Source organism: Lissotriton helveticus, chromosome 7 (assembly GCF_964261635.1).
Source record: "Lissotriton helveticus chromosome 7, aLisHel1.1, whole genome shotgun sequence".
NCBI lineage: Eukaryota > Metazoa > Chordata > Amphibia > Caudata > Salamandridae > Lissotriton > Lissotriton helveticus.
The window spans coordinates 1,119,745,589-1,119,771,534 of record NC_136068.1 but is presented as its reverse complement, the minus strand read 5'-3'; the positions used below and the strand labels follow the sequence as shown (position 1 = coordinate 1,119,771,534).

General features: G+C 47.8%; 1 protein-coding gene across 2 annotated transcripts in view; it reads right to left on the bottom strand.

Annotated features, from left to right (window-relative positions):
* Positions 1-25,946, bottom strand: part of SLC39A11 (solute carrier family 39 member 11) — a 2,376,444-nt gene that overhangs the window by 336,876 nt on the left and 2,013,622 nt on the right. For both annotated transcript variants that reach the window (XM_078654275.1, XM_078654276.1), the window contains exon 7: positions 2,900-2,969. In XM_078654275.1, coding sequence (XP_078510401.1) covers positions 2,900-2,969 — 70 coding nt within the window. The remainder of the gene's footprint in view (positions 1-2,899; positions 2,970-25,946) is intronic.

Here is a 25,946-nt window from a genome sequence, read left to right as displayed (position 1 = left end):
ATCTGCCGGGTTCCTCCTTTTGGTGTGTCCCCGCGTGTGCTGCAGGCCCCTCCCCCCCAGCCCTCTGTGTCTCTGCTCCACCGGGGGCCCGTGGACACCTCGGGAACGATGGCTAGGTGACCGGATCGCAATCCGCGGCTCTATTCACACCTCTCCCGAGCTGCCCTTTTACATGCACAATGCAAGCAGGAGGTTGTTGCAGGAGTGGTTTTGTGAGGTGTCCCCTTCAAACGATGCACTGAAGCTGGACCACGTGCATCTGTATCACGAGCTCAGCCGGGGGAGGCAGGTCGGTGCGGGCGACAGTGCACCCGAAGACCACAACAAAACAAAAAAAATGGCGGCCGTAAAGGTCCGAAAATTTGGGATTCGGGTGCGTGTTTTTGGCGTCCTGAGTGACGGATGACGTCACAGGTGGAAAGAACGCCAAAAACACGCCCCCGAATCCGAAAGAGACGGGGCTTAATTGGAGTGATGCCCCTCTCCTCCAATGGCTGGCCTCCGTTTAGGAAGCCAGCCAATGGAGGAGAGATGGAGGAGAGATGGAGGAGAGAGGCGGGTTGAAGCCCCGTCTAAAAAACATTAAATCTCTGACCAAAGACTGCGCAAGCGCAGCCTTTAGGTCCTCGACCTAAAAACACAGAGGCACGAAGTGGTCCAACTGGCCTCTCCAAGGAGAAACCATTCAGTCAAACAATCTGAGTGGAGAAGGGGATACGTTTTTACTTTTTTTACAAGCACTATGTAAGCACAGCCTGGTAGAGCCTTTGTGGTGCTTTATCAAGTGCAAGTATGGACAAATGTATCAATTCTGAGCTGGAGAAGTGGACCAGTTGTAACACACACTTATCCCTCATCTTACCCAGAGATAATGTGTAACATGACCAGAAACTGACAGGCTTTATGGCTGTTGTGAGTTCAGGCAGCTCTTAACCACAAGTGTATATTTCACCAGAAACCCACACTATCCTTTTTAAAGGCATTACTTTAAGCGGATTATAGTGCAGAATGGAAAAAACAAAATAACCCTTCACATGACCGGAGTCTGTGTGCCATGTCAGTTAGATAAGTGCCCTTCCATTACTGGTGTTTTGCAGTCGTTTTAAAATCTTCTTAGAGTTTCTTGTTGCTCATTTGGATGTAATTTCTGATATTTATATGTTTCCCTCGTCTTCATTCCTTTATTTTTGGTTACGAGAAAGTGTCACTCGTAATCTTTGAAATGTCACTCATAATTACACTGAAATTATGAAAATGTCACACAGCAATCTGAAACCTTGGCAGCTATGTATTTATGAGATAGTGTGTGATGATTCAGTGTACTTTGAGATGTAAAATAACCTCTGGTGCATTGAAAAGCTAACACTGTACAGGAGGAGCAGAGATGCATGAAGGCCCAATAGCATGAGAAGAGAGATAAAAAATACTCCTCTAGGTGCAGCCGCTGTGAGTATATTTGAGCAACAAGGGCCTTTGTAGGTCTGACTTAACAGTGCAGGTGTCGGCCTAACATATTGTTACCACACACACAGAAATACATCTGCACTGTGAGATCTACAAAGAGCCTTGTTGCACAAATATACTCATAAGGGCAGGAAAAGGCCCTTTCCTATTCTTAGAACTCGCGATCACAATACAGTCTCCGATTCAAAGATGTTCATCGAAGTTTGTCAGTTAGGTGGTAATAGGCATCAGTGTGTGTGTGATGAGTGAATGCCACAGGCATACAAAATAAAAACCACAGGTGGCCCATCCTTCTCTGTTCAAGCAGTCAAGCTATGGAACTCTTTACCTCCAAACAGAAGTTCCACGGATAACTACTTTTTCTTCAGAGGACTACTCAAGAGTTGGCTCGGCCCCACATAACCACCATACTCAAACAAAAATATACAGCATATCCCTGTGTATGTAAGCATTTATTTGGACTATATATGCGTACTTACATATGTGTATTCCTTTGTATAAATATGTATAATTATGGTTTTATAAATACATTTGTTAGTTCTGCTTAACAAGTGTGCATATTACTCATAGTTATATTATTCTAAAATGTATATAGGTCACTGCATGAATAAGTACATTTTTATCATAACTATCTACAATTGCTTCACTATCGAATTACAAAATGAACTTATCAGAAATTATTAAAATAAACAAATTAGCTTAAAGTACAGCAACACTTTAATGTCTAAGTTCTTGAATACAACTTAAATCTACATGTATTACCTTTCTTATACATATATACCTTCCATGTACTTATGTATCTTTATATTTATTATTTTACTTCTAATTCAGCAGATCCAATGCACTACCCTATATCTCATCCTATGCCTCTCTCAATATATCCTCTACCTCCACTCTCGGACTCATCCCAAACACCATTCTACTACAATGATCGCAAAATAACCCTTTCTAGACTCTTCCCTCCTCTACAATCCTTGAATAACCTCAAGCCTCTTTTACTATTCAGATCTCCTACACACGCCTTTCTAAGCCCTTCCCTCTGACTCTACTCCTCCCCTCCCCCTTTACTCATCTCAAACCTCCTCCTACTGCTATGATCTCTAAAAAACACTTTCTAGACCCTTCCCTCTTCTATCCCTCCACTATTATTTTCAATCCCACTAACAGACTCAATGTCCACCTCTCAAATTAATTTGATATCCCCCTATACTAACACATCACTAATACTTTTTGGGTTCCGGAGTGCAGTGCTACTCGCCGAAAAGTGCTGTGACGCCTCATCAGGGTCAGTAAGAGCTATATAAATGCAATTTCAATTTAACCTTGGAATGTGGAACAGTACTTCTATCATAGGAAGGCATACGTTGCAAGAAGTGTAGTGTAAAAACAATATTTTTCAGTAATGAATATGGAGCCCAAAGCCCATGGCACTTACCTTGCACTTTCAAATGTTGCTGATGCACTTTTTCCTACAGCTCCGAAGCCAACACCAACTGCCAGGCCCTCTAAAATACAACAAAACACCTTTACATCAGAAGCTGAAAGGTAATAGGAGGGCTCCCACATTGGCCATTCATGTTCTACAAAACCTTCCTGAATACACTGAGGAATAGACACACACACCCATTGCAAGCAATTGTTTTCTCAGGCCAGATTTGAGATCCTGAGCTCTATGACTTGGCATATGCAGCCATCTCAGAAGGGGCTTTCTTTCGTGGTAGTGATTGGACAGGGGTTAATACCTTTTAAGACTAGAACAATACAAAGCTAAGGAAAATACACAAAGGAAAGACTTAAGTGTAAGAATACATTCATGGCCTGAATCGTCCCCCCTATGGCTGTGTATCATTCTCTTGAAATAATGCTTAGTCTAAAAGGACCCCACGACGATTAGAATAGAGGCAAGAATTGGAAAATGCAGACAAAACCACAGTGGTTACTAACGCTGCATCGTCTGGTCTTTTACCATGGCCTCTCCAGGGCTTTAGTAGGAACTTTTTCAGGAGTTCCAGGGGGTCACTGGGCTCTGATTGTTAAAATGAGAGCCTTTTGCCACTGGTGACCTGGGACTCAGCCTTACTGCCAAACCCAAAAGTAAGCATCAAGTACAATCCTATAGCATCTGACCATCATTGTGGCAAGTATTGAGCAGTCCATGGCTGACTTAGGGAGGTGGTGACTCAAGTCGCTACACCATCTAATAGCAATAATTAAATCAAGATTCATCCAGTGCTTTTACTACAAAAGAAAAGTACTTTACTTCCACACACACACACAATACTGTACAAAAAAATCCGAAAGACACACTGCATTCGTTATATTAGTGCACTTGGGGGGCACAGCCGCTGCTCTTCCCTCTCAGAAAAACCTCTCGTGGGGATTGTTCTGTTCAGCTCATGGCAGGCCCTATTGAGGGGTTCCCATGGTAAATGGTCCACTTCTTAAAAGACTGCCCCTCTTTCGCGTGGGATTGCTGAGAGGAGTAATGAAAATGTGCCTCTTTCGGCTCTAAGCCCCGAGTTGCATATAACCTTTGGTCTCTGATGCGGTGTAGGTCTGGTACACACTACCCTTGGTGGTCGGTGGGCTAGCCCATCCATGTTGTGTGCACCGTGCATGTCCTGCCAAACTGTATCATTAGCTCATCGTGTGGCGTGCAGTTACAGCGCAGGGCCAGTCAAGTAATCATCGCCTGCTTCAACACCAGTAATTGACCGATGGTGCTCTAGATCAGTTGCTCTTGATCCATCAGTCTTTGGCTTCACAGTTTCTTCCCAAAATAATGCTTGGAGCTCAATCTTCATGGATTAAGTTGTTGTTTTCGTCGAACGCCGGCTTTTGAAGACAGGTCAGTTTGTGATGACCATAGGGTGCATTCAGGAGTTCTACAGTGCCACGCATTCTAGACACTTCTGCACAAACGTGGGTTCACTATTGGCAATTAGAGTAATCTTCAGGAAGGCTCAAAGACATAGGTGCTTTCAAAGCAATACATGTACTGCGGGAACACTTGGGGCTCACAGATGTCACCCGTTGGTATGAGTGGTGCAGGTCTTCATGAGTTGAAGCAGCAGTTTAAGTTCATCCTTAGGCCCCTCTCTTCTCGCAGCATCTTCCTTGTGCAAGGTCGCCATGAATGCCTCTTCTGTGCAGTTATTCAGCTCCCACCTTCAAGGCAGTCCTCTCTGGCAGGCTTATAGGACTTTCAAAGGTTTCTCTCCAGAACATGTTAAGGCATTTTTGAAGTATCTGCCCCAACTCTGGAGAACACAATAATTTCTAGGTAGCAACAGATGTGGGCCAAAGGCTGGCAGGCTCCCACACTCACCTCACTGTTCAACTGTGGAGGGTTGTTCTTCTAGAGAACAATAGCCCAGGAAAGGGCATGGGAAACACCCTAGCCTTAAAGGGGCCCTCTATTCTCCTTTTCAGTTGTGTGGACTACAAAGGATACTTGGACAATTGTGGAGTGTAAGGAACCCTGCAAATTATTTCTGCTTTCTGAGCTCTCCCTTCAACCCGTTATTGTGGGTACCACTAGAATGTAGCAAAGACAAAACGTACCCCACTGCACCTACGGCTACATATGCTTCATACTTCCATCTGCTACACACTAATGGGTACATATATGCAATATGCATATAAAGTGCCCGAACTGGCTGCACGGGACTGGCAGATCAGTTTAAAAAATAATGACTGCCTGTAGGCGACTTTAATAGGAGCCACCAGGTAAAACAGCCCTTCCTGCTACTAAAATCTTTCTGCCGTAACCATTTTCAGTCCTCTAAAGCACAGTGAGCTGACAGTAGACACACATTGTATTGTATTGTATTGTATATTAAATTTGTATAGCGCCTTATCACCCAGGGGTCTCTAAGCGCTTAGCAGAGAGTGAGCACAATGCTAAATGGGGAGAGAATTAAACATTACCCCAAGCCTCCTGAAACAGCACAGTTTTTAGCTTTTTTCTGAATGGTAGAAGATTTGTTTCTTTGCGCAGGCTCTCTGGCAATTTATTCCATGCACTGGGAATTGTATGAGAGAAAGTGCACCCTCCTACAGAGGATAGTTTAAAACGCGGGCAGACCAGCAGAGGTGCATCTGCTGATCGTAAATTCCTGCTGGGAGCGTACGGGACTAAACGTTCCTTGATATATTTTGGAGCGTGTCCATACAGGGCTTTGGCTCGCTGTTTCACCGGCAGCCAGTGGAGTTTATGGAGGAGGGGGGTAGCCTGAGTCCTTCTAGGTTTGTAGAAAATCTGCTCAGCAATTTTTGAGGGATATCGACATACAAAACGTTGCCGTAGTCTAGACGTGCCAGGATCAGTGCTGATACTGCTCTCCTGAGCGTGTCTACCGTCAAGATAGGGGATAATTTGCGCAGTTGTCTCATTAGGCCCACACATGTACCCACTACAGCTGAGATCTGGGCTGACATAGTGAGGTTGGCATCGATGATCGAGCCCAAACTTTTCACTGCTTCTGCTGGCATTGGGGATGGCCCTAGTTCGGTAGGCCAGAGGAGATCGTTCCAAGGGCTAGATGCCGTTGTGATCGCCAACACCTCAGTTTTATTGGGGTTTATTTTTAATGAGTTGGTCGTCATCCAGTTCACAGTGAATTTTAAGATATTTTGCATTCTCTGATATGCCATTGGACAATTGTCAATTTGGATGATGATCTGCGTATCGCCGGCGTAGTTGTATATACTGCAGTCCATCTGATTTAATGTTGAAATGAGGGGTTGCAGGTAGGCATTAAACAGTAAGGGTGATAATGCTGAACCCTGAGGGACTCCACATGTGATACCTGCTGCCTCCGATACCAGGTTAGCCAATTGCACTCTCTGGACCCGTGCCTCAAGGAAGGATGTCAGCCAGGCATGGGCGGTGCCCTGAATACCGAGATCCCACATCCGCGACAACAATAGGTCATGCTTGACCGTATCGAATGCCGCGGAGAGGTCTAACAGCACCAGGGCACACGGGTTTTTCCTATCTGCTCTGAGTCTCAGGTCGTCCAGCACGGAAAGCATGACCAATTCCGTGCTATGGTGGGCCCTGAAACCGGCCTGGTTGGGCTCTAATAGGAAATTGTTTTCTAGATGTTGAGAAATGGTGGGCAGTACGTGTTGTTCCAGGATCAAAAGGAGGATGCAAATGGTGTGCGCCTCTCTCCACAGAGCAATGCTCTGGGGTGCCATCTTTGTCACAATGCATGATCGCTGTGATTTATACGGTAGGGATCAGAAAATTACAGCTTGCTAAGGTGAGTTTGAGGCCGAGAGGATGCTGCATAAAGCCATCCATGGTACCTTTCTCCATCCCAACTTTTCTGCATTTGTACAACAGAATAAATGGGCACATTTGAACATTTATCTCCTTCCGGACTCTAATTCCCAGTGACTGAGAAGGGAATTAGGTTGGTTTGATTGTGAATCTGTGTAAAATTAAGCTTTGGTATAAAAACCCGTTTCTACAATTGAGTTTCTCCAATATGTTCAGCTCCAATATGTTCAGCTACAGGATGGTGGGGTTACTTTACAAAGTGAAGCAGCCGCCTGGTCCAAAAAGGTGGGATGGAGAATTTGAGACTATTGCCTGTGAGATTGGAGGGACAGCTAACATGAGAATTAAGTAATATGTAATATAGTGCAAAGTATTATTTTATTCACTAGATTGTGTAAATAAAACTTGAGGTCATAATCATCTTTGGGAGGGTTACGTTTATGAGGAATTGTTGACAAGACTGATAAATAGTGTAGTATACAAACAAAACAGATAAATGGAATGATTGAATTAATCTCAGCCACTGGTAATTACTTAGGGTCACATTATAGGCGCTTACCCAGTCCTTCGTGCTAACATCTTAAGTACGTACATATGATATGATCTGTGTAGCCTGTGTGATATTTGCATTGTATTTATGACTGAGCCAGAGTAGTGGAGGTCAGTGGAATCCATTTTGGATCCCCCTGGCCTGGCTGTACACACAACAGGGGTGAGAATGGTGCTCTCTAGACAGTGGAAGTCTATTGCTGGCATTCCTGTAGTGAGGACTGAGAGGAGGACATGGAAACAGGGCTCCTGTAAATATTAAAGAAGGCTTTTGCTTAACAAGGAGCTGTTGATTGGGCTTTCTGAACACTGGCATTTGGTGGATAGTAGGTGTGAGAGGTGGGACTACAGGCTCTATGTTCAAGGTGAGGAAACATTTGTTGAGGCCTGCCATTTTATCTTTTCCTGATAAAGCGTTCAGTTGAGCTGATGACAACCAGGTGCGGAAACCTCACCTATGTTGTAAGTGCTCCAGGTTGGAGGGTTCCCTTCCGTGAGAAGCGGTACAAAAGGGGGTGGTGATGGACGGAGCATCTGAACCAATCAAACACTCACACCCAGTCAAAAGATCTGGGTTTGATCCATCACCGTTCTTTAGCTCACTCTGCCACCCCATTTCTGACATGGCTATATGCAAATCAGTCTGACCCTGTGCCTCATGGGAACAGTCCAGCCTGAACTGCCAAGCCATGCCTTCCCTGGACCGGAAACAAGCTTCTGAGGACCGGTTTCTGGCATTCCAGCCATCTTCAACCCGGCTTGCTTGAATCCAGTGGCAAAGTGAGCAAGGGACTCACGTCTGAGCATACCCTGCCACACTTATGGCGGCCAAAGCGGTACAAAAGGGGGTGGTGATGGACGGAGCATCTGAACCAATCAAACACTCTGGAAAGGCATGGTGAGCAAAAAAACGATGGATTTAGGCCCAGATCTCTGTACTGGGGTGAATGTATGACATTGTTCTGCATTCTGTCCATCACCTGTTGTTTTTGCTTTTGTCACCCCGAGTGGGACGGGTATGCTCAGACGTGAGTCCCGTGTTCTCCATGCCACTGGAATCAAGCTATCCAGGCTGATGAGGGCTGAAAGCCTGAAACCGGTCCTTGGATGCTTGTTTCCAGTCCAGGGAGGACCTGGCTTGGCAGTTCGGGCTGGACTGTTCCCATGGGGCACAGGGTCAAGACTGATTTGCAAATGGCTGGGTTCAAACTGGAAAGGCATGGTGAGCAAAAAAAACGATGGATTTAGGCACAGATCTCTGTACTGGGGTGAATGTATGACATTGTTCTGCATTCTGTCCATCACCTGTTGTTTTTGCTTTTGTCACCCCGAGTGGGACGGGTATGCTCAGACGTGAGTCCCGTGCTCTCCATGCCACTAGAATCAAGCTATCCAGGCTGATGAGGGCTGAAAGCCCGAAACCGGTCTTTGGATGCTTGTTTCCAGTCCAGGGAGGACCTGGCTTGGCAGTTCGGGCTGGACTGTTCCCATGGGGCAGACGGTGAAGACTGCTTTGCATATGGCTGGGTTCAAACTGGAAAGGTATGGTGAGCAAAAAAAACGATGGATTTAGGCCCAGATCTCTGTACTGGGGTGAATGTATGACATTGTTCTGCATTCTGTCCATCACCTGTTGTTTTTGCTTTTGTCACCCCGAGTGGGACGGGTATGCTCAGACGTGAGTCCCGTGCTCTCCATGCCACTGGAATCAAGCTATCCAGGCTGATGAGGGCTGAAAGCCCGAAACCGGTCCTTGAATTTGAATTTAAAAACACTTATAAAGCGCACTTTTACCATGCGGTTTCATGGCGCTAGGACTGTTGAACACCAGATAGCAGCAAGAGGGGACTAGGCGGGGAAGGCTTGCAGGAAAAGATGAGTTTTTAAGGTTTTGCGGAAATCATGATAGAGTGGAATGGAGCGGACGTTGGGGGGAAGAGAGTTCCAAAAAATGGGGCCAAGAACCGCAAACTTCGCCCCCCCATCCTCGTCTTCCTGAAACGTGGGACAGAGAGGAGAGATTGAGAGGAGGAACGAAGCTCTCTGGCAGGTGTGTAACTGGAAATTGCCGAATTTATGAAGGCTGGGGCGGTACCAGCTCGGGCCTGGAACGCAGTACAACCCAGTTTAAAAAGGGCCCTCTCCCTGATGGGGAGCCAGTGCAAGTTTTTAAGTGCAGCTGTGGCATGATGGAACTTGGGGAGGCCGAATATAAGGCGTGCCGCTTGGTTCTGTACCAGCTGAAGGCGACGGAGGGCATAAGCTGGGACATTACCGTAATCCAGCCGGGACAGGACCATAGCCATCATAATGAGTTTGAGAGCAGACACAGAGAAATATCTATAGATCTTCCTGATGGTGCGGAGGGTGTAGAAGCATGAGGACACCACCATACTAATTTGGGAGTGCAAAGTTAAATTTTGATTTAGCGTGATCCCAAGTGTCTTAACAGAAAAAGAAGGTGAAGGGGGGGAACCAAGTGCAGGGGGCCAAAACAAAGGGGACCAGGGACTGGATGCCCCACCCGTCAAAACCAGCTCAGTTTTATCTGGGTTGAGTTTGAGGTGGTTAAAGTTCATCCAGTCCCTGATGAAAATCATAATTGATTGGAAATTGGAGATGGATTCAGAGGAGTGCGAAAGGTTAAAGATCAATTGAAGGTCATCCGCATAGTTGAAGACGGTGACCTCCAGCTGTTGGAGAGCAGAGATAAGCGGGAGGATATAAAGGTTGAATAAAAGAGGGGACAGGGAAGAACCCTGGGGAACACCACAGTGCACCTTAAGTGGAGAAGAGGAAAACCCATCTAGACGGACGGCCTGGGTGCGGTCCCCCAGGAAGGAGGTGAGCCACGCCAGGGGGGCCCCCCTAATGCCCGCCGCCCTGACACGGGTGAGAAGGATGGAATGGTCAACCGTGTCAAAAGCAGCAGACAAATCAAGGAGGACCAAAGCCTGAGGTTGGCCCACATCCATTCCTTCCCTTAGACTTTCCAGGACCGAAATCACAACCTTCTCAGTGGAGTGGCGGGGGCGGAATCCGGCCTGGCGGGGGGCCAGGTAGCCGCTGTCCTCCATAAATGAACTGAGGGCAGCGGCGACGTGGCACTCCAAGATTTTTCCCAGGTAAGGGAGAAGGGAAATGGGGCGGTAATTTGTTAGGGAAGCGGGGTCAGCACCGGGTTTTTTTAGGAGAGGGATAATTATTGCTGATTTGTGGAGCTCTGGAACTACACCAATCTCCAACGAGTCATTCAAGAATGTCAGAGGAGGAGCGGGGCAGGCCTGAAAGATTTCTCTCAGGATGGGCGCTGGGCATATATCTGAGGGGGAGCCAGATTTAACTTTCGCCGCCAGGGAGGACAGCGTCTCTCCAGTCAACAGAGGGATACGATCAAGGTGAAACCTATTGGGAGGGGGATCGGGGGCCGGAGGGAATGGGGGAGGTAGGGGAATGTTGGCTTTAATGACTCTGATTTTCTCCACAAAAAAGTTATTCAGGGAGTCACAGAGAACTTGAGAGGGCACTGGTTTTAGAGTGGTTCTGTCAGACATAGCCAGCTCCAGTACGGTGGAAAAAATTACTCTGGACTGGTTTCCTGCTGAGAGGATTTTGTCGGAGAAATAGTCAGTCTTGGCTGAAAGAATTGCCCTTTTGTATGCGTTGAGCAATAGTGAATACTGGGTTTTTAGTATGGGACAGTACGAGCGCCTCCATGCACGTTCAGCCTGGCGAGCAGCAAGCTTCTTAGCCTTAAGTTCGTCAGAGAACCATTTATTTACACTGTGGGCGCGTTTCACAGCAACGCGTTTCAGGGGAGCAACCAGATTACAGGACCTGGATAGCCATTCGTTGATAGTGACAACCTGCGATGCTGGGGAAAGTTTCTCCAGGGACGGGGCGGAATTGTGAAGGGTGGAACAGAAGGCAGGGATATCTGCCTTGTTCCAATTGCGGGCCCAGATGTTCCTGGGGAGGGCTGGACGTTTGAGTTGAAGCAGGTTTAAAGTGAACGATATTAGAAAATGATCGGACCATAAACAAGGAGCAATAATGGGGGGGAAACTGAAGTATTCAGAGACCATGTTTGATCAAGGGTGTGGCCCTTACAGTGTGTGGGGGTGGATACATGAGGAGTGAAGTTAAGACTGAGAAGGGAGTCAGTGAAATTCCTAGACGCTGTGTCTTCTGCAGGGGCAGAGGGCCAAAAATTGAAGTCACCGAGGACTAAAACAGAGGAGTTATTGACTATCAATGTGGCTAGTAGCTCTTCAAACTCAACTAAAAAGTGAGGGGCAGGACCGGGAGGGCGATAGACAAGCACACAAGTCACAGGGGTTTGAAAAGATGCTGAGTGCATTACCAAACCTTGGATGCTTGTTTCCAGTCCAGGGAGGACCTGGCTTGGCAGTTCGGGCTGGACTGTTCCCATGGGGCACAGGGTCAAGACTGATTTGCAAATGGCTGGGTTCAAACTGGAAAGGCATGGTGAGCAAAAAAAACGATGGATTTAGGCACAGATCTCTGTACTGGGGTGAATGTATGACATTGTTCTGCATTCTGTCCATCACCTGTTGTTTTTGCTTTTGTCACCCCGAGTGGGACGGGTATGCTCAGACGTGAGTCCCGTGCTCTCCATGCCACTGGAATCAAGCTATCCAGGCTGATGAGGGCTGAAAGCCTGAAACCGGTCCTTGGATGCTTGTTTCCAGTCCAGGGAGGACCTGGCTTGGCAGTTCGGGCTGGACTGTTCCCATGGGGCACAGGGTCAAGACTGATTTGCAAATGGCTGGGTTCAAACTGGAAAGGCATGGTGAGCAAAAAAAACGATGGATTTAGGCACAGATCTCTGTACTGGGGTGAATGTATGACATTGTTCTGCATTCTGTCCATCACCTGTTGTTTTTGCTTTTGTCACCCCGAGTGGGACGGGTATGCTCAGACGTGAGTCCCGTGCTCTCCATGCCACTAGAATCAAGCTATCCAGGCTGATGAGGGCTGAAAGCCCGAAACCGGTCTTTGGATGCTTGTTTCCAGTCCAGGGAGGACCTGGCTTGGCAGTTCGGGCTGGACTGTTCCCATGGGGCAGAGGGTGAAGACTGCTTTGCATATGGCTGGGTTCAAACTGGAAAGGTATGGTGAGCAAAAAAAACGATGGATTTAGGCCCAGATCTCTGTACTGGGGTGAATGTATGACATTGTTCTGCATTCTGTCCATCACCTGTTGTTTTTGCTTTTGTCACCCCGAGTGGGACGGGTATGCTCAGACGTGAGTCCCGTGCTCTCCATGCCACTGGAATCAAGCTATCCAGGCTGATGAGGGCTGAAAGCCCGAAACCGGTCCTTGAATTTGAATTTAAAAACACTTATAAAGCGCACTTTTACCATGCGGTTTCATGGCGCTAGGACTGTTGAACACCAGATAGCAGCAAGAGGGGACTAGGCGGGGAAGGCTTGCAGGAAAAGATGAGTTTTTAAGGTTTTGCGGAAATCATGATAGAGTGGAATGGAGCGGACGTTGGGGGGAAGAGAGTTCCAAAAAATGGGGCCAAGAACCGCAAACTTCGCCCCCCCATCCTCGTCTTCCTGAAACGTGGGACAGAGAGGAGAGATTGAGAGGAGGAACGAAGCTCTCTGGCAGGTGTGTAACTGGAAATTGCCGAATTTATGAAGGCTGGGGCGGTACCAGCTCGGGCCTGGAACGCAGTACAACCCAGTTTAAAAAGGGCCCTCTCCCTGATGGGGAGCCAGTGCAAGTTTTTAAGTGCAGCTGTGGCATGATGGAACTTGGGGAGGCCGAATATAAGGCGTGCCGCTTGGTTCTGTACCAGCTGAAGGCGACGGAGGGCATAAGCTGGGACATTACCGTAATCCAGCCGGGACAGGACCATAGCCATCATAATGAGTTTGAGAGCAGACACAGAGAAATATCTATAGATCTTCCTGATGGTGCGGAGGGTGTAGAAGCATGAGGACACCACCATACTAATTTGGGAGTGCAAAGTTAAATTTTGATTTAGCGTGATCCCAAGTGTCTTAACAGAAAAAGAAGGTGAAGGGGGGGAACCAAGTGCAGGGGGCCAAAACAAAGGGGACCAGGGACTGGATGCCCCACCCGTCAAAACCAGCTCAGTTTTATCTGGGTTGAGTTTGAGGTGGTTAAAGTTCATCCAGTCCCTGATGAAAATCATAATTGATTGGAAATTGGAGATGGATTCAGAGGAGTGCGAAAGGTTAAAGATCAATTGAAGGTCATCCGCATAGTTGAAGACGGTGACCTCCAGCTGTTGGAGAGCAGAGATAAGCGGGAGGATATAAAGGTTGAATAAAAGAGGGGACAGGGAAGAACCCTGGGGAACACCACAGTGCACCTTAAGTGGAGAAGAGGAAAACCCATCTAGACGGACGGCCTGGGTGCGGTCCCCCAGGAAGGAGGTGAGCCACGCCAGGGGGGCCCCCCTAATGCCCGCCGCCCTGACACGGGTGAGAAGGATGGAATGGTCAACCGTGTCAAAAGCAGCAGACAAATCAAGGAGGACCAAAGCCTGAGGTTGGCCCACATCCATTCCTTCCCTTAGACTTTCCAGGACCGAAATCACAACCTTCTCAGTGGAGTGGCGGGGGCGGAATCCGGCCTGGCGGGGGGCCAGGTAGCCGCTGTCCTCCATAAATGAACTGAGGGCAGCGGCGACGTGGCACTCCAAGATTTTTCCCAGGTAAGGGAGAAGGGAAATGGGGCGGTAATTTGTTAGGGAAGCGGGGTCAGCACCGGGTTTTTTTAGGAGAGGGATAATTATTGCTGATTTGTGGAGCTCTGGAACTACACCAATCTCCAACGAGTCATTCAAGAATGTCAGAGGAGGAGCGGGGCAGGCCTGAAAGATTTCTCTCAGGATGGGCGCTGGGCATATATCTGAGGGGGAGCCAGATTTAACTTTCGCCGCCAGGGAGGACAGCGTCTCTCCAGTCAACAGAGGGATACGATCAAGGTGAAACCTATTGGGAGGGGGATCGGGGGCCGGAGGGAATGGGGGAGGTAGGGGAATGTTGGCTTTAATGACTCTGATTTTCTCCACAAAAAAGTTATTCAGGGAGTCACAGAGAACTTGAGAGGGCACTGGTTTTAGAGTGGTTCTGTCAGACATAGCCAGCTCCAGTACGGTGGAAAAAATGTCTCTGGACTGGTTTCCTGCTGAGAGGATTTTGTCGGAGAAATAGTCAGTCTTGGCTGAAAGAATTGCCCTTTTGTATGCGTTGAGCAATAGTGAATACTGGGTTTTTAGTATGGGACAGTACGAGCGCCTCCATGCACGTTCAGCCTGGCGAGCAGCAAGCTTCTTAGCCTTAAGTTCGTCAGAGAACCATTTATTTACACTGTGGGCGCGTTTCACAGCAACGCGTTTCAGGGGAGCAACCAGATTACAGGACCTGGATAGCCATTCGTTGATAGTGACAACCTGCGATGCTGGGGAAAGTTTCTCCAGGGACGGGGCGGAATTGTGAAGGGTGGAACAGAAGGCAGGGATATCTGCCTTGTTCCAATTGCGGGCCCAGATGTTCCTGGGGAGGGCTGGACGTTTGAGTTGAAGCAGGTTTAAAGTGAACGATATTAGAAAATGATCGGACCATAAACAAGGAGCAATAATGGGGGGGAAACTGAAGTATTCAGAGACCATGTTTGATCAAGGGTGTGGCCCTTACAGTGTGTGGGGGTGGATACATGAGGAGTGAAGTTAAGACTGAGAAGGGAGTCAGTGAAATTCCTAGACGCTGTGTCTTCTGCAGGGGCAGAGGGCCAAAAATTGAAGTCACCGAGGACTAAAACAGAGGAGTTATTGACTATCAATGTGGCTAGTAGCTCTTCAAACTCAACTAAAAAGTGAGGGGCAGGACCGGGAGGGCGATAGACAAGCACACAAGTCACAGGGGTTTGAAAAGATGCTGAGTGCATTACCAAACCTTGGATGCTTGTTTCCAGTCCAGGGAGGACCTGGCTTGGCAGTTCGGGCTGGACTGTTCCCATGGGGCACAGGGTCAAGACTGATTTGCATATGGCTGGGTTCAAACTGGAAAGGCATGGTGAGCAAACAAAACGATGGATTTAGGCCCAGATCTCTGTACTGGGGTGAATGTATGACATTGTTCTGCATTCTGTCCATCACCTGTTGTTTTTGCTTTTGTCACCCCGAGTGGGACGGGTATGCACAGACGTGAGTCCCGTGCTCTCTATGCCACTGGAATCAAGTTATCCAGGCTGATGAGGGCTGAAAGCCCGAAACCGGTCCTTGGATGCTTGTTTCCAGTCCAGGGAGGACCTGGCTTGGCAGTTCGGGCTGGACTGTTCCCATGGGGCACAGGGTCAAGACTGATTTGCATATGGCTGGGTTCAAACTGGAAAGGCACGGTGAGCAAAAAAACGATGGATTTAGGCCCAGATCTCTGTACTGGGGTGAATGTATGACATTGTTCTGCATTCTGTCCATCACCTGTTGTTTTTGCTTTTGTCACCCCGAGTGGGACGGGTATGCACAGACGTGAGTCCCGTGCTCTCTATGCCACTGGAATCAAGCTATCCAGGCTGATGAGGGCTGAAAGCCCGAAACCGGTCCTTGGATGCTTGTTTCCAGTCCAGGGAGGACCTGGCTTGGCAGTTTGGGCTGGACTGTTCCCATGGCGCACAGGGTCAAGACTGATTTGCATATGGCTGGATTCAAACTGGAAAGGCATGGTGAGCAAAAAAACGATGGATTTAGGCCCAGATCTCTGTACTGGGGTGAATGTATGACATTGTTCTGCATTCTGTCCATCACCTGTTATTTTTGCTTCTGTGAGAAGCATCGCTCTGCAACAGGGCTGTGTCTTGAGAACAACCTGAAAATGACACTTGAAGGGAGAGTTTTAGACAGTGGTTTCACATCACATGTCTGCAAGCAGTGTATAAATGTGAAACCTCACTACCCCATTTCTTGTCCCAGTTCCGAATCCTCCATCGCAGAGGAAGGAAGTGATCCACAGAGTACTCGGAGGGCTGCTGTGGGGCTGGTGTCCCTTGACAGTCAGTCTCACTGAGGCGAGGGGACATCACCTTACGCCTCATCTCTTGCTGAGAAAGCTACATACCTGTCTTCAAACATCCAGACAGTTGTCTGCCTGCTAAAAGTGGGAAGGAAATTGCCTACCCTGTAGGAAAAAAATGGTGTCCAGGAATGAGAGAGGTGAAGCATGTCCCTGGTTGCTGTGAGGTGTATAAATAGCAGACTACTGGAGAGTAATCCATCGGAGAGAACGCCGTCGTCAGAGCTCCCCCCTCCCCACTCGTCTGGTCAAATGTTTCAAGCGAGAACCACAATTCAGCAGTAACGTGATTGCTGGGGACCAGTCCAGGCTGTGATTGTATGTGCTCATTAACCTCTGTGAGGCTGCAGCTGCCAAAGTTGTGGTTGGCCTGTGTGAGGTTGCGGACGCCAAAGCTGCGCTTAGCCTTTGTGAAGTTGTGCCTGCCAAAGATGCGAATGGCCTGATGCAGAAATTGCGATCAGCCCTTGTGAGGCTGTAACTGCTGAAGCTGGCAGGGCTACAACTACTGAAGGTGGGATCGACCTGTGCTGGCTGCATTTACTGAAGTTGTGTCTGGCCTGTGCTGGGCCACACCCATCAGATGTGTGTTTATCCCACGTGGGGGTTGCATTAGCCAAGTGTGGTAACCCCTACTGGAGGCTACAGTGAGGACCAGACACTAACTTGTTTCAGCTGCTAATATTGTGAAAGTACTTTCTTTCTTGAAAAGACCAGTAGTGGGCTGGACATCGACTTTAATGATTGTTGAGTGATTGCTGAGCTCCAGTGTAGGCACATCTTCCCAGCATGTAGGCCTGTCCATATGGATATTATGTATAGCGTGCAACGAGTTATAAAGCAATGGAGTGGTGTACAGCAGAATGGGAGAAAATGAGATTAAGTAAGGCTTGCTTACAGATGGCAGGGTTAGTTTTGTTGCCATTTATGTGGATTATGCAAAGTAGTTGCCTTTGCATGAAGTTTTCCTTGAAAGGGAAGGCCTTCAACTTCTTGCTAAGCAGAGGGGTGAGGGTTGATTTCAGAACCATGTTTGGGTGGCGTTTCCGGTCCGTGGTATATATGTTTGTTCCAGCCACGGGATATCCGGGCTGCATGGTTCAAAATAGGCAATCATTCCCTTAACTGCTGGGTATGGAGCTGCGCAGGTGAGGGCAGTGGAAGACAATGTTTCTGAAGTGTGGGGCTGATTCCAGTGGCGGCCGGCAACATTAAAATATGGTGGCGTGCAATGTCCAAAAAACCTCACCGGATCTGTTGCACGGAAGCACGTCCAATGTCTCTCTCCTCGGCGATGACTCAAGCAGGCAGCAGTAAAGGGAAGGACTTCGTACCTTCTGCAAAGTGATTCCAACCAATCCTGGAGCTGCAGAGCAGCATCAGGATTGGTTGGAGCAGGATAACCCAGCGCTCATTTTGCAGCGGGGGGCCTGTGGCTACAATCCCTTGGAGTGGTTTCTCTGGGATTGTGCAGACTGAAGTGTGCATGTCTGATTGGCCGTCTGTAGGCAGCTGGCTAATCTGACATGCGCACTGGTAGGGGCTGCAGTATCAGTACAATTGCACGAAATGTATCACCATTTTATTAGTGTGTGTGTCTGCTGGGCTCGCAGCAGGCAGGGAAACGCTCTTCCGCCATAACGGAGGAGGCACCGCTGGCTGGCTGACAGTCGTACTTTGTCAGTCCCTCGCTGCTGAGTAGAGGATTCTCTGTCATATTGGAATCTACAGGAAGTATAACTGGGAATTAGGTCTCATGTCTGAGTGCGTTTAAAAGATTAAAAGAGATTGCAGTGCACCTACTAGTCCATCCCAGACATACACTAGTATGTCCAGGAATTAGGGATGTAGACTAAATCTGGAAGAAAGAATGAGGCCGCTGGTTATACCTGCGACAAGACTGAAGGAGTGACAGTACCTGCAGTTGTGAGACTGGATGACAGCCTTCAATGGAGAGTCCAAAGGAGAGGAAGGGAGGTGAGAATGCGCTGGAAGGGAGTTCCCAGCTGGTTCTGTGCTGGATGGAAAGCCTGCACATGCAGAGCACGCACGGCAGTGCCGAGGGACCCCAGCCCTGCTGCTCTTGGCATTCAGGGTGCAGGGTAGACGGATCCCCGGCAGACAAGCGCAAGCACAGAGGTTTCACCAATGAAGGACCACAGGAGTCTCTGGGCCTGAAGGGCAGCAGAGCTGAGCATGCATCTATGCAAATGTTTAACTGACGTCGGACAGATTTCACAAGGCACAGTTGGTCCCCAGATTTATTCCCAAATCACATGTAACAAATTACTTCTGTGAAAGAGCAAAGGGACGAAGTGCTGTGGGTCAGCACTTGTTACCGCTGCCAGCCTCGGTGAGAGAGCACATCGGTGGCACCATGCTCCACTGACTACAAGATGGGCACTGATTCAGATTTGGCCAACACCCGACTAATAATCACTGGTTTTCCAATCAGACGCTCCGGGTGCCACCAGCTTTCGGAGGATCCCTTGTGCAGGCAGGCATATTTCCAGTCTTCTCCTCACTGTTTAGTCTCTGTAGTGTTACCCAGTCAAGGAGGGAGACGATTCAGGTTTACTTTTGGGCAAAGCAGAGGTTGCCTCAGCCCCACAGTGAAGAACACATCCATCAGCAAGATACACCAGTGTGAGGAGCAGTGACATGGATGTCATGGGCCACAAAGCAAGGGAGAAAAATAGTCACTTAGCCTTACAGGTCAGTAATATAAAATAACATGTGCATTTGTAAAGCACACATTAACTCTGAAAAGTGCCTTGGCACTTACAGACCTCTGAGTTCCTCATCCTACCTGTCTATGGGTATTGCATATTATCGCTCCTCCCCATCTCCATCCCTCTCATATCTCAGTTCCCTTCCTTGAATTCTCACTCCTCCCTTTCTCCTATACCCTTCCACTCTGGCCCTAAAAACAAGTAGGGCAGAGGGGTATCCCTGTGGAGGACACCACTCCCTCCAATTATGATTGGCCCTGTGTTGCCACACCCAGATTTTCTGGGTTCTGGAACACCAGGCCTTAATTTTACCAGTTGGAAAGCCTGGCTGATAAAATCATGAGTCCTTGGCTTGGCCTCTTCTCAACTCCCTCTTTCAGCACAGAGGAGCACGTACCATTCCCCACTGCCCACCTAGAGGTTCTTCTGAAGCCCTAACCACCTCCTGCCCCCTCCCCAACAAGTGCTGTATCCCAAATTCCCACTTACCATCAACATACAGCAAGTGGCGAATGGGAGCAGTAATCCACATGCCACTGGGACTGCTGTGTGGAATTTTACCAAGAAAACTGGGTCTGCATAGTTATTTCCCAGTCCATGGGGATTAACTCATGATAGTTGGATTTATGTGCAGGGAAACTGACAGGAACAATTATTTCCGGACGCACAGTATTCCAGGACATAAATCTGAATTAACTGTGATAAGGACTTTTTCGTGTTTCTCTACACACCTTTCTTTCACTTCTTCTTATCTCCTTCGTCTCTTTCTCACCTTTTCTGCTTCGCTTACCCTTTGATGTTTCCCACTTTCTTAGTTTCCCTCAATTTTCCCCTCATGTTCCTCTCCCTCTATGTTTTAGCCTTCTCTTCCCCCAACCGTTATTTAATCTCCATATCCTCTCATTCCTTCTTTCTTTCTTTCATATGATTTCTTGTCTTTACTTTTCTCTCACTCATCTCCTTCCTTCAGTTCGCTCCAACACTCTTATTACTGCTGCCTTACTTTTGTTCCTATCTCTTTTCTTGGTCACTGGTACTTTCCCTCCTTAATTTACTCTTCCTTGTACCGTTCACACTCATTTCCTCCCATTCTTCTCTGTTCTCCATTCCTCCCTCATTCTTTCCTCGTTCTCTCACCTCTATAGCTCATCTTCTTTTCTACTTCTTTTTTCTCTGCCCTATTTCCCCCCCTTTCTCTCCCTACACTTAATTTCCCCTCTCACTTTCTTCGCCATTATATCCTTTATCCCTCTCCTCTCGCCTTACATTCAGTTTTTTTGATCTTCCTATCTTTTCTCGTTTCCTCTCCCATCTGTTCTCCTTACATTCCCTGTTACTTTCATCTTATTCCATTTTCTCTCTACCATACTCCCCATTGCTCTACTGCACTTCTCCAACTCCCCCACATTCACAAGGCCAGAAGAGGGAGTCCTCAAAGTTGCGCTAGAAGGAAACGCCCACACCAGAACAGAAAACGGGGGAATAGTTACCATGTGTGCAGCAGGTGCAGTTGCACCGGGCCAGATCCCTAAGGGGCCATTAAGCCATTATCATTGCTATATCTTACTACCCCAACAGCAATGGGGGGGGGGTCATTTTCCTTGCTTGCACCACGGCAGATGGCGTCCCTGCTGCGTCACTGATCATGAACACGGCGGGTTTGAAGTGTGGACAGGGATTAGATCTGAGACGCCACAAGCGGTTAGAGAGGAGCTTTCAACAAGTCCGAGCCCGGCACGTCATTTCTTCTTTCCAGCAGGCAGCGCTCATTAATTCGGCAACTTGGCCCAAATCAATTGGCGGCGTCTGATCTCCGGGTTTAATCAGTTTTATTTCCTCTCCCTTTCATGCTGGAGTTTCTCGCGCCCGTCTCCTGACAGCGGCCGGCAGGCGCGGCCGATTACCGCGCAGGGCTCTCGGCCATCGCACTCCTGGCGGGAAGGCTTGCCACTTAACATCTGTTCAGCACTTTTATCGTTTTCGCAGGAGTAAAGCGAAGGTTCGGGCGAGATGGAGGTGTATTAACAGATTGAGAGTGTCTAATTACAGAAGGTCACACACTCTCTTAAAAGCAATCTCCCAGCGTGGCCTAGAAAACTACACCGAGCTCTGCCAAGCCAGCCTGAACCGGACCCAGAATCTAACGGCGGCAATTTGCTCAGCTTTTCTCATTCCATACACGGCGACCTTGGTATGGAATGTTCCCTCTCCACAACCTCTGGCAGTGTATACCCGCCCCAATAACTGTTTTCAGACTGCCAACTAAAATAAATGTATATTAAATGTAACATTTAAATTCAGCCTCATGCTGCTTACTTATTTGCTTTCTGAGCTGCTAACTCTATCTGTCTTGCAAAACATACAAACATACCTCCCTCAGTTTTCAGTGGACCGTCTTTGAAAAGCAGAACATATGCAAAATTTGCCGATACCTGCTGGGACAGCTGGTGAAAAAATTGGACTTTTTCCAGGAAATCCGGACAGCCTGCTGTGGTGGCTGCCGCCAATCTGAAGTGGAGAGGCAGGACGGCACGGGATAGGGAGGGGTGGGAGGGTTGGGAGAGGGGGGGGGGGGGGGGGGGAAGGTGAGAGGTGGGAGACGACTGGAGGGGTTTAAGGGAATAACAATAAAAAACAAGATTTGCAATGCAATAGGTCTCCCATTTATGAGAGTTTGAGCTGTTGGCATTGTAAATGTCAATGCCTTTTATTTATGTGTTGTTTTTAAAACAGATAAATAAAAGGCATTGTCATTTACAATGCTAATAGCTTAAACTCTCGCAAATGTGAGACTTATTGCAATGCAAATGCGTGCTATAAAAATGCGCGTTAGGAGAGAGCGTGTCCTGCCTACAACAGCAGGCATGACAAAGCAATTTGCGAAATAACACCAGGCAGCAATCAGGTACTCCACCCTACAAGGAGAACCTGTTACCGCGCTTATTAAACTAAGGAGCAAGCAACAAGAGGCATTGCGCGCAAACTAAGGGGCCGATTATGATCGCGAATAATCCACATCCTCCGGGCCGGCGGAAGCCACCGCCGGCCCGGAGCGGATTAACCGCTGCGGACTGGAAAAAGACCCCCCGTCAGATTAGGATGGCTGGGGGATATTTTTTCCGTCCGCAGCATTTCCGCCGCGGTCGCCTTCCGACCGCGGCGGAAAAGCTCTAACATGGCTGGCGGTGTCTATCAGACACCGCCAGGCATATTAGGATGGCAGCGGTCCTATGCCTTTCCACAGCGGCATTTCTGCCGTGGAAAGGCATACGGTCTTTCTTTGGGGGCCCATTGCGGGCCCCCAGGGGTGAAGGGGGGGGGGTGCACATGGGGGGTAGCTATGGTACCCTCCTGCCTTTGCGTGCACAAAGCGGCAGGCACCACGGGGTGCCTGCCGCTTTGTGCATGCAAAGGTCAACATGCACTTTTTAAACCTTGCGGCGGGTGCTGCTTCAAGCAGCACCCATCGCAATGTTAAACATACAGGATGTGACCGCCAGGGTGGCGGTCACATCCTAATTTGCACGGAGGGACCGCTGCTGCCCCTGCGGAATGTCCCTCCACCTCTGGGGTGGCGGACGGACGCAGGTACGTCCGCCATCCTAATAGGGCCCTAAATTAAGAATGCAACAAAAGCAGCAATGCCCACCACAATACCTTTATTGACTCATCCCACAGCGGGGTTATTTAGCGAGACAGAGGTAATTGTCAACTCATAGTAAAACACAAGAGTGGCACCATCACCAGGGCACCTCGCCCAGAATGCTCAAAGCCCATCCAAGATAAACGGTAGACTTACTCAACAGCCTAATTTAACCTACAGCATGGGCACTAGGCACGGCCAGCTCACTTATTGCATGATTCCCACAATTAACTATTAGTGTAACTAGGAAACACCACGACCCAGACCACGCTAAGTCTCCCCCAGATATGAGAGCTGGAACCAGCATCAAGGGCCACACAAAGACCGCAATGTGGCACACTCGGTATAACCAGTGGCTCCAGGACTTAAAGTCCGATAAAGAGAAGTGATGCATGACTCAGACAGAGCTGATTAACGGACTTGACACCCTCCGCACCAAGTTCACCACCAGAGTATAACAAGACAGCTAATGTAACCCTCAGGTGATTGAAGCTACAAGAAAAGGCACTAAACCCCCAACGTCCGCCATGGAAGACCGCCTGCCATGCAAAGAAAAGAACACACCAGAGACTGACCACTTGCTTGCAATCCCAGAACTTGCTGGTTAGTGCAAAGCTGGTACATGGAGCATCTGCCATGACTGCCTGGTTTCGGTCATCTGCTGACAGCAGGGGCAGCACACCAAGATCAGAAATGGCCCCTCCAGGATATAGGTCCTCTCCTGTTCTAGTAGGTAATAATCCCGGGCCCAATTTTATCACCACGACAGGCCACACCCATCTCGTATTCCTTGATCTCCTGTTGGGCCCTTGAACCCTAACCTTAGGCCTAGTACCCTCAGATAGGTGAAACATGTACTCAAGCACACACGTCTTCCCTGACTTTGGCACCTCTCTGGCAAGGATGTAGTGTGCAGGCAGTCTGCTACCTTCAGGCGGGTACCTGTGACTTTCAAGATGTGCTCAGGTACAGAGTACAGATAAGCAACAAGATTAGAGGAGAAGAGACAGAAAGCATGAAGCATTAAAGCCTCTGTGACAACTCTACACCATGCTTAGGGAATCTGGACTTCAGAAAATAAAATGATCAATATCATGCCTTAGGGAACAACATACTCCTCAGGCGAAAATGTGACTCAGAGTTCACTGACCCACGACAAGTTGTCCAATGCCATAATACAGCTATCAACATGAAACAAATGCTCAAGGGATATATTTTGATTCATTTTTAGTAAGTTAGAAATACATATATAAGAGCAGGAATCTGGCAAGAAAACAGAAAGGTACACAGACTTTGGAATAAAGAGGTTTCTGGAATTGGTGGAGGGTTTCAGCTACAACACTTAAAAAAAACGTATTTTTATTAAAACTTCAGCGCAATCCATCAGTACATACATTAGATAATAAGCAAAACCATTTTGGGCAAAGCTACAACACTTTTAATGCACGCAGAATATAAAGGAACAAAAAACGAGCCTAAAATCGCAGACACAAGTAATTAGTGACATAAGGAAACGGATTTCCACGGCCTAAGATACCCGTGACTTTTATAATTGAAATCTGACACTTTTAAAACTAATTATTACAATTAGTACACCCATCAGATTCAATCAGCATCATTTTTAAAGCAGCTGGAAAAAACAACCCCTGGAATATTAAACCCGCCTGCACACGAATTCCCTATGAAGCAGGGCTGGTAATGATCGCTCTCGCCTGGGAGATCCTGGCTTCTACTCTCAAAACAGAACCTTGTCTGACGAGTTATGAGCACTTACCTACCTACTGACATGCATACGCAATCGACTATAAGACACTGACCTAAAAAACTAGATGTTGTACAGACTATGAGAAACCCAACTATTTCTCTTCAAAAACATTAGCCTACAAACTGTAGGATTATGAATGACTGAGGGCAGTTGTACAAAGTACACTACCTGACTGCACCTTTAGGCACTGGTCTTACAATCTCCAGCATACCCCAAACAGACACGCCGTCAGCCTTTTCCTGATGATCTTGTTGGAGAAAGCCAGAAATCCATCGGAAGGGAGTTTCAAGATGGCCGTGGCATCTGCACAGAAGGGTCACCCGCCACAACCACTGCGTGGTGGTACTTTGATACTTATACTAAGGTCTACTCGTTAGTACAGAAACTGAAAGTGGGGTAATGTGGCTGTAAACTATTGACTGGATAGGATGAAACAACAGGCGACCTTGAAGAAGTGGGTCATCACGGGCTGCTAGTTTGAGGCTGTATGGGATAAAGAGACATGGTTTCTAGTTCTGTAGCTGGTAATGGTGGCATTTTGAGCTCTTTTTAGCTGACAGTAGAAACTGTGTAAGCACGAAATCTCTGGCATTATAGAAGTCTAAGGAGGAATTGACAAGGCTACAACAATGAGAAGATGCCCTTTAGTTCCCTAAGCGTAAAAAATCACTTACTCAAAACTACGCTGACCTCTAAGAAATGTTCAAACGGGTCCGCTGTGCAACCAAAAATAAGCCTGGTTTCTGAACTCCTGAGCCGAAGATAAGCTAAGACATGTTCGAGATTTAAGCTTTGGTTGGGCCTCATGGAAGATATAGATATAGATATACTAGCAGCCCGTCCCGACGTTGTCCGGGGAATAAAAGAAATGTGTAAAATGTTAGTACAGAAATCGGCATGTGTTTTTTAATTGCAGCCCCCTGTGAGAAGGTTTGATGTACTCCAAAGGGTGAAAGTCTGTTTTATTTCGCGCAGCAATTTTACAGAGTGGCCCTGCGAGAATGCCTTTCTCCCGTAATTCCGAAATACTGTCCGCACTCAGTAATGATTGTGTTTTGGCGAAATGTTGTGAATGAGAATGCGAGTATGTTCGTACCTTCAGAAGCGTCGTTTCCCTCGTCTAGCCCCCTATTTGGAATGTGGTTGTTTGCCAAATACATTAAGGGTTTGCATAGTTCTCGGTGCAAGTACTGTGCAAAATTTGTGAAATATAGCGCGATTGGTTGTTTTTAGAAGCCGCACCCCTTTTTTAACCCTGACCCCACTGATGAACGAACGCGTATGTTTTAGAAAGCGAAGGGCCTTTATGTGCGCAACTTTTGACCATATTTTGGAAATAATGATGGCCAAAAATTATTGTGAGTGTTGAGAATAAAGTGTTTTAAATGTTTGTGGCGATGTTTTTTTTGTGTTCATAAGGCCGCGCCT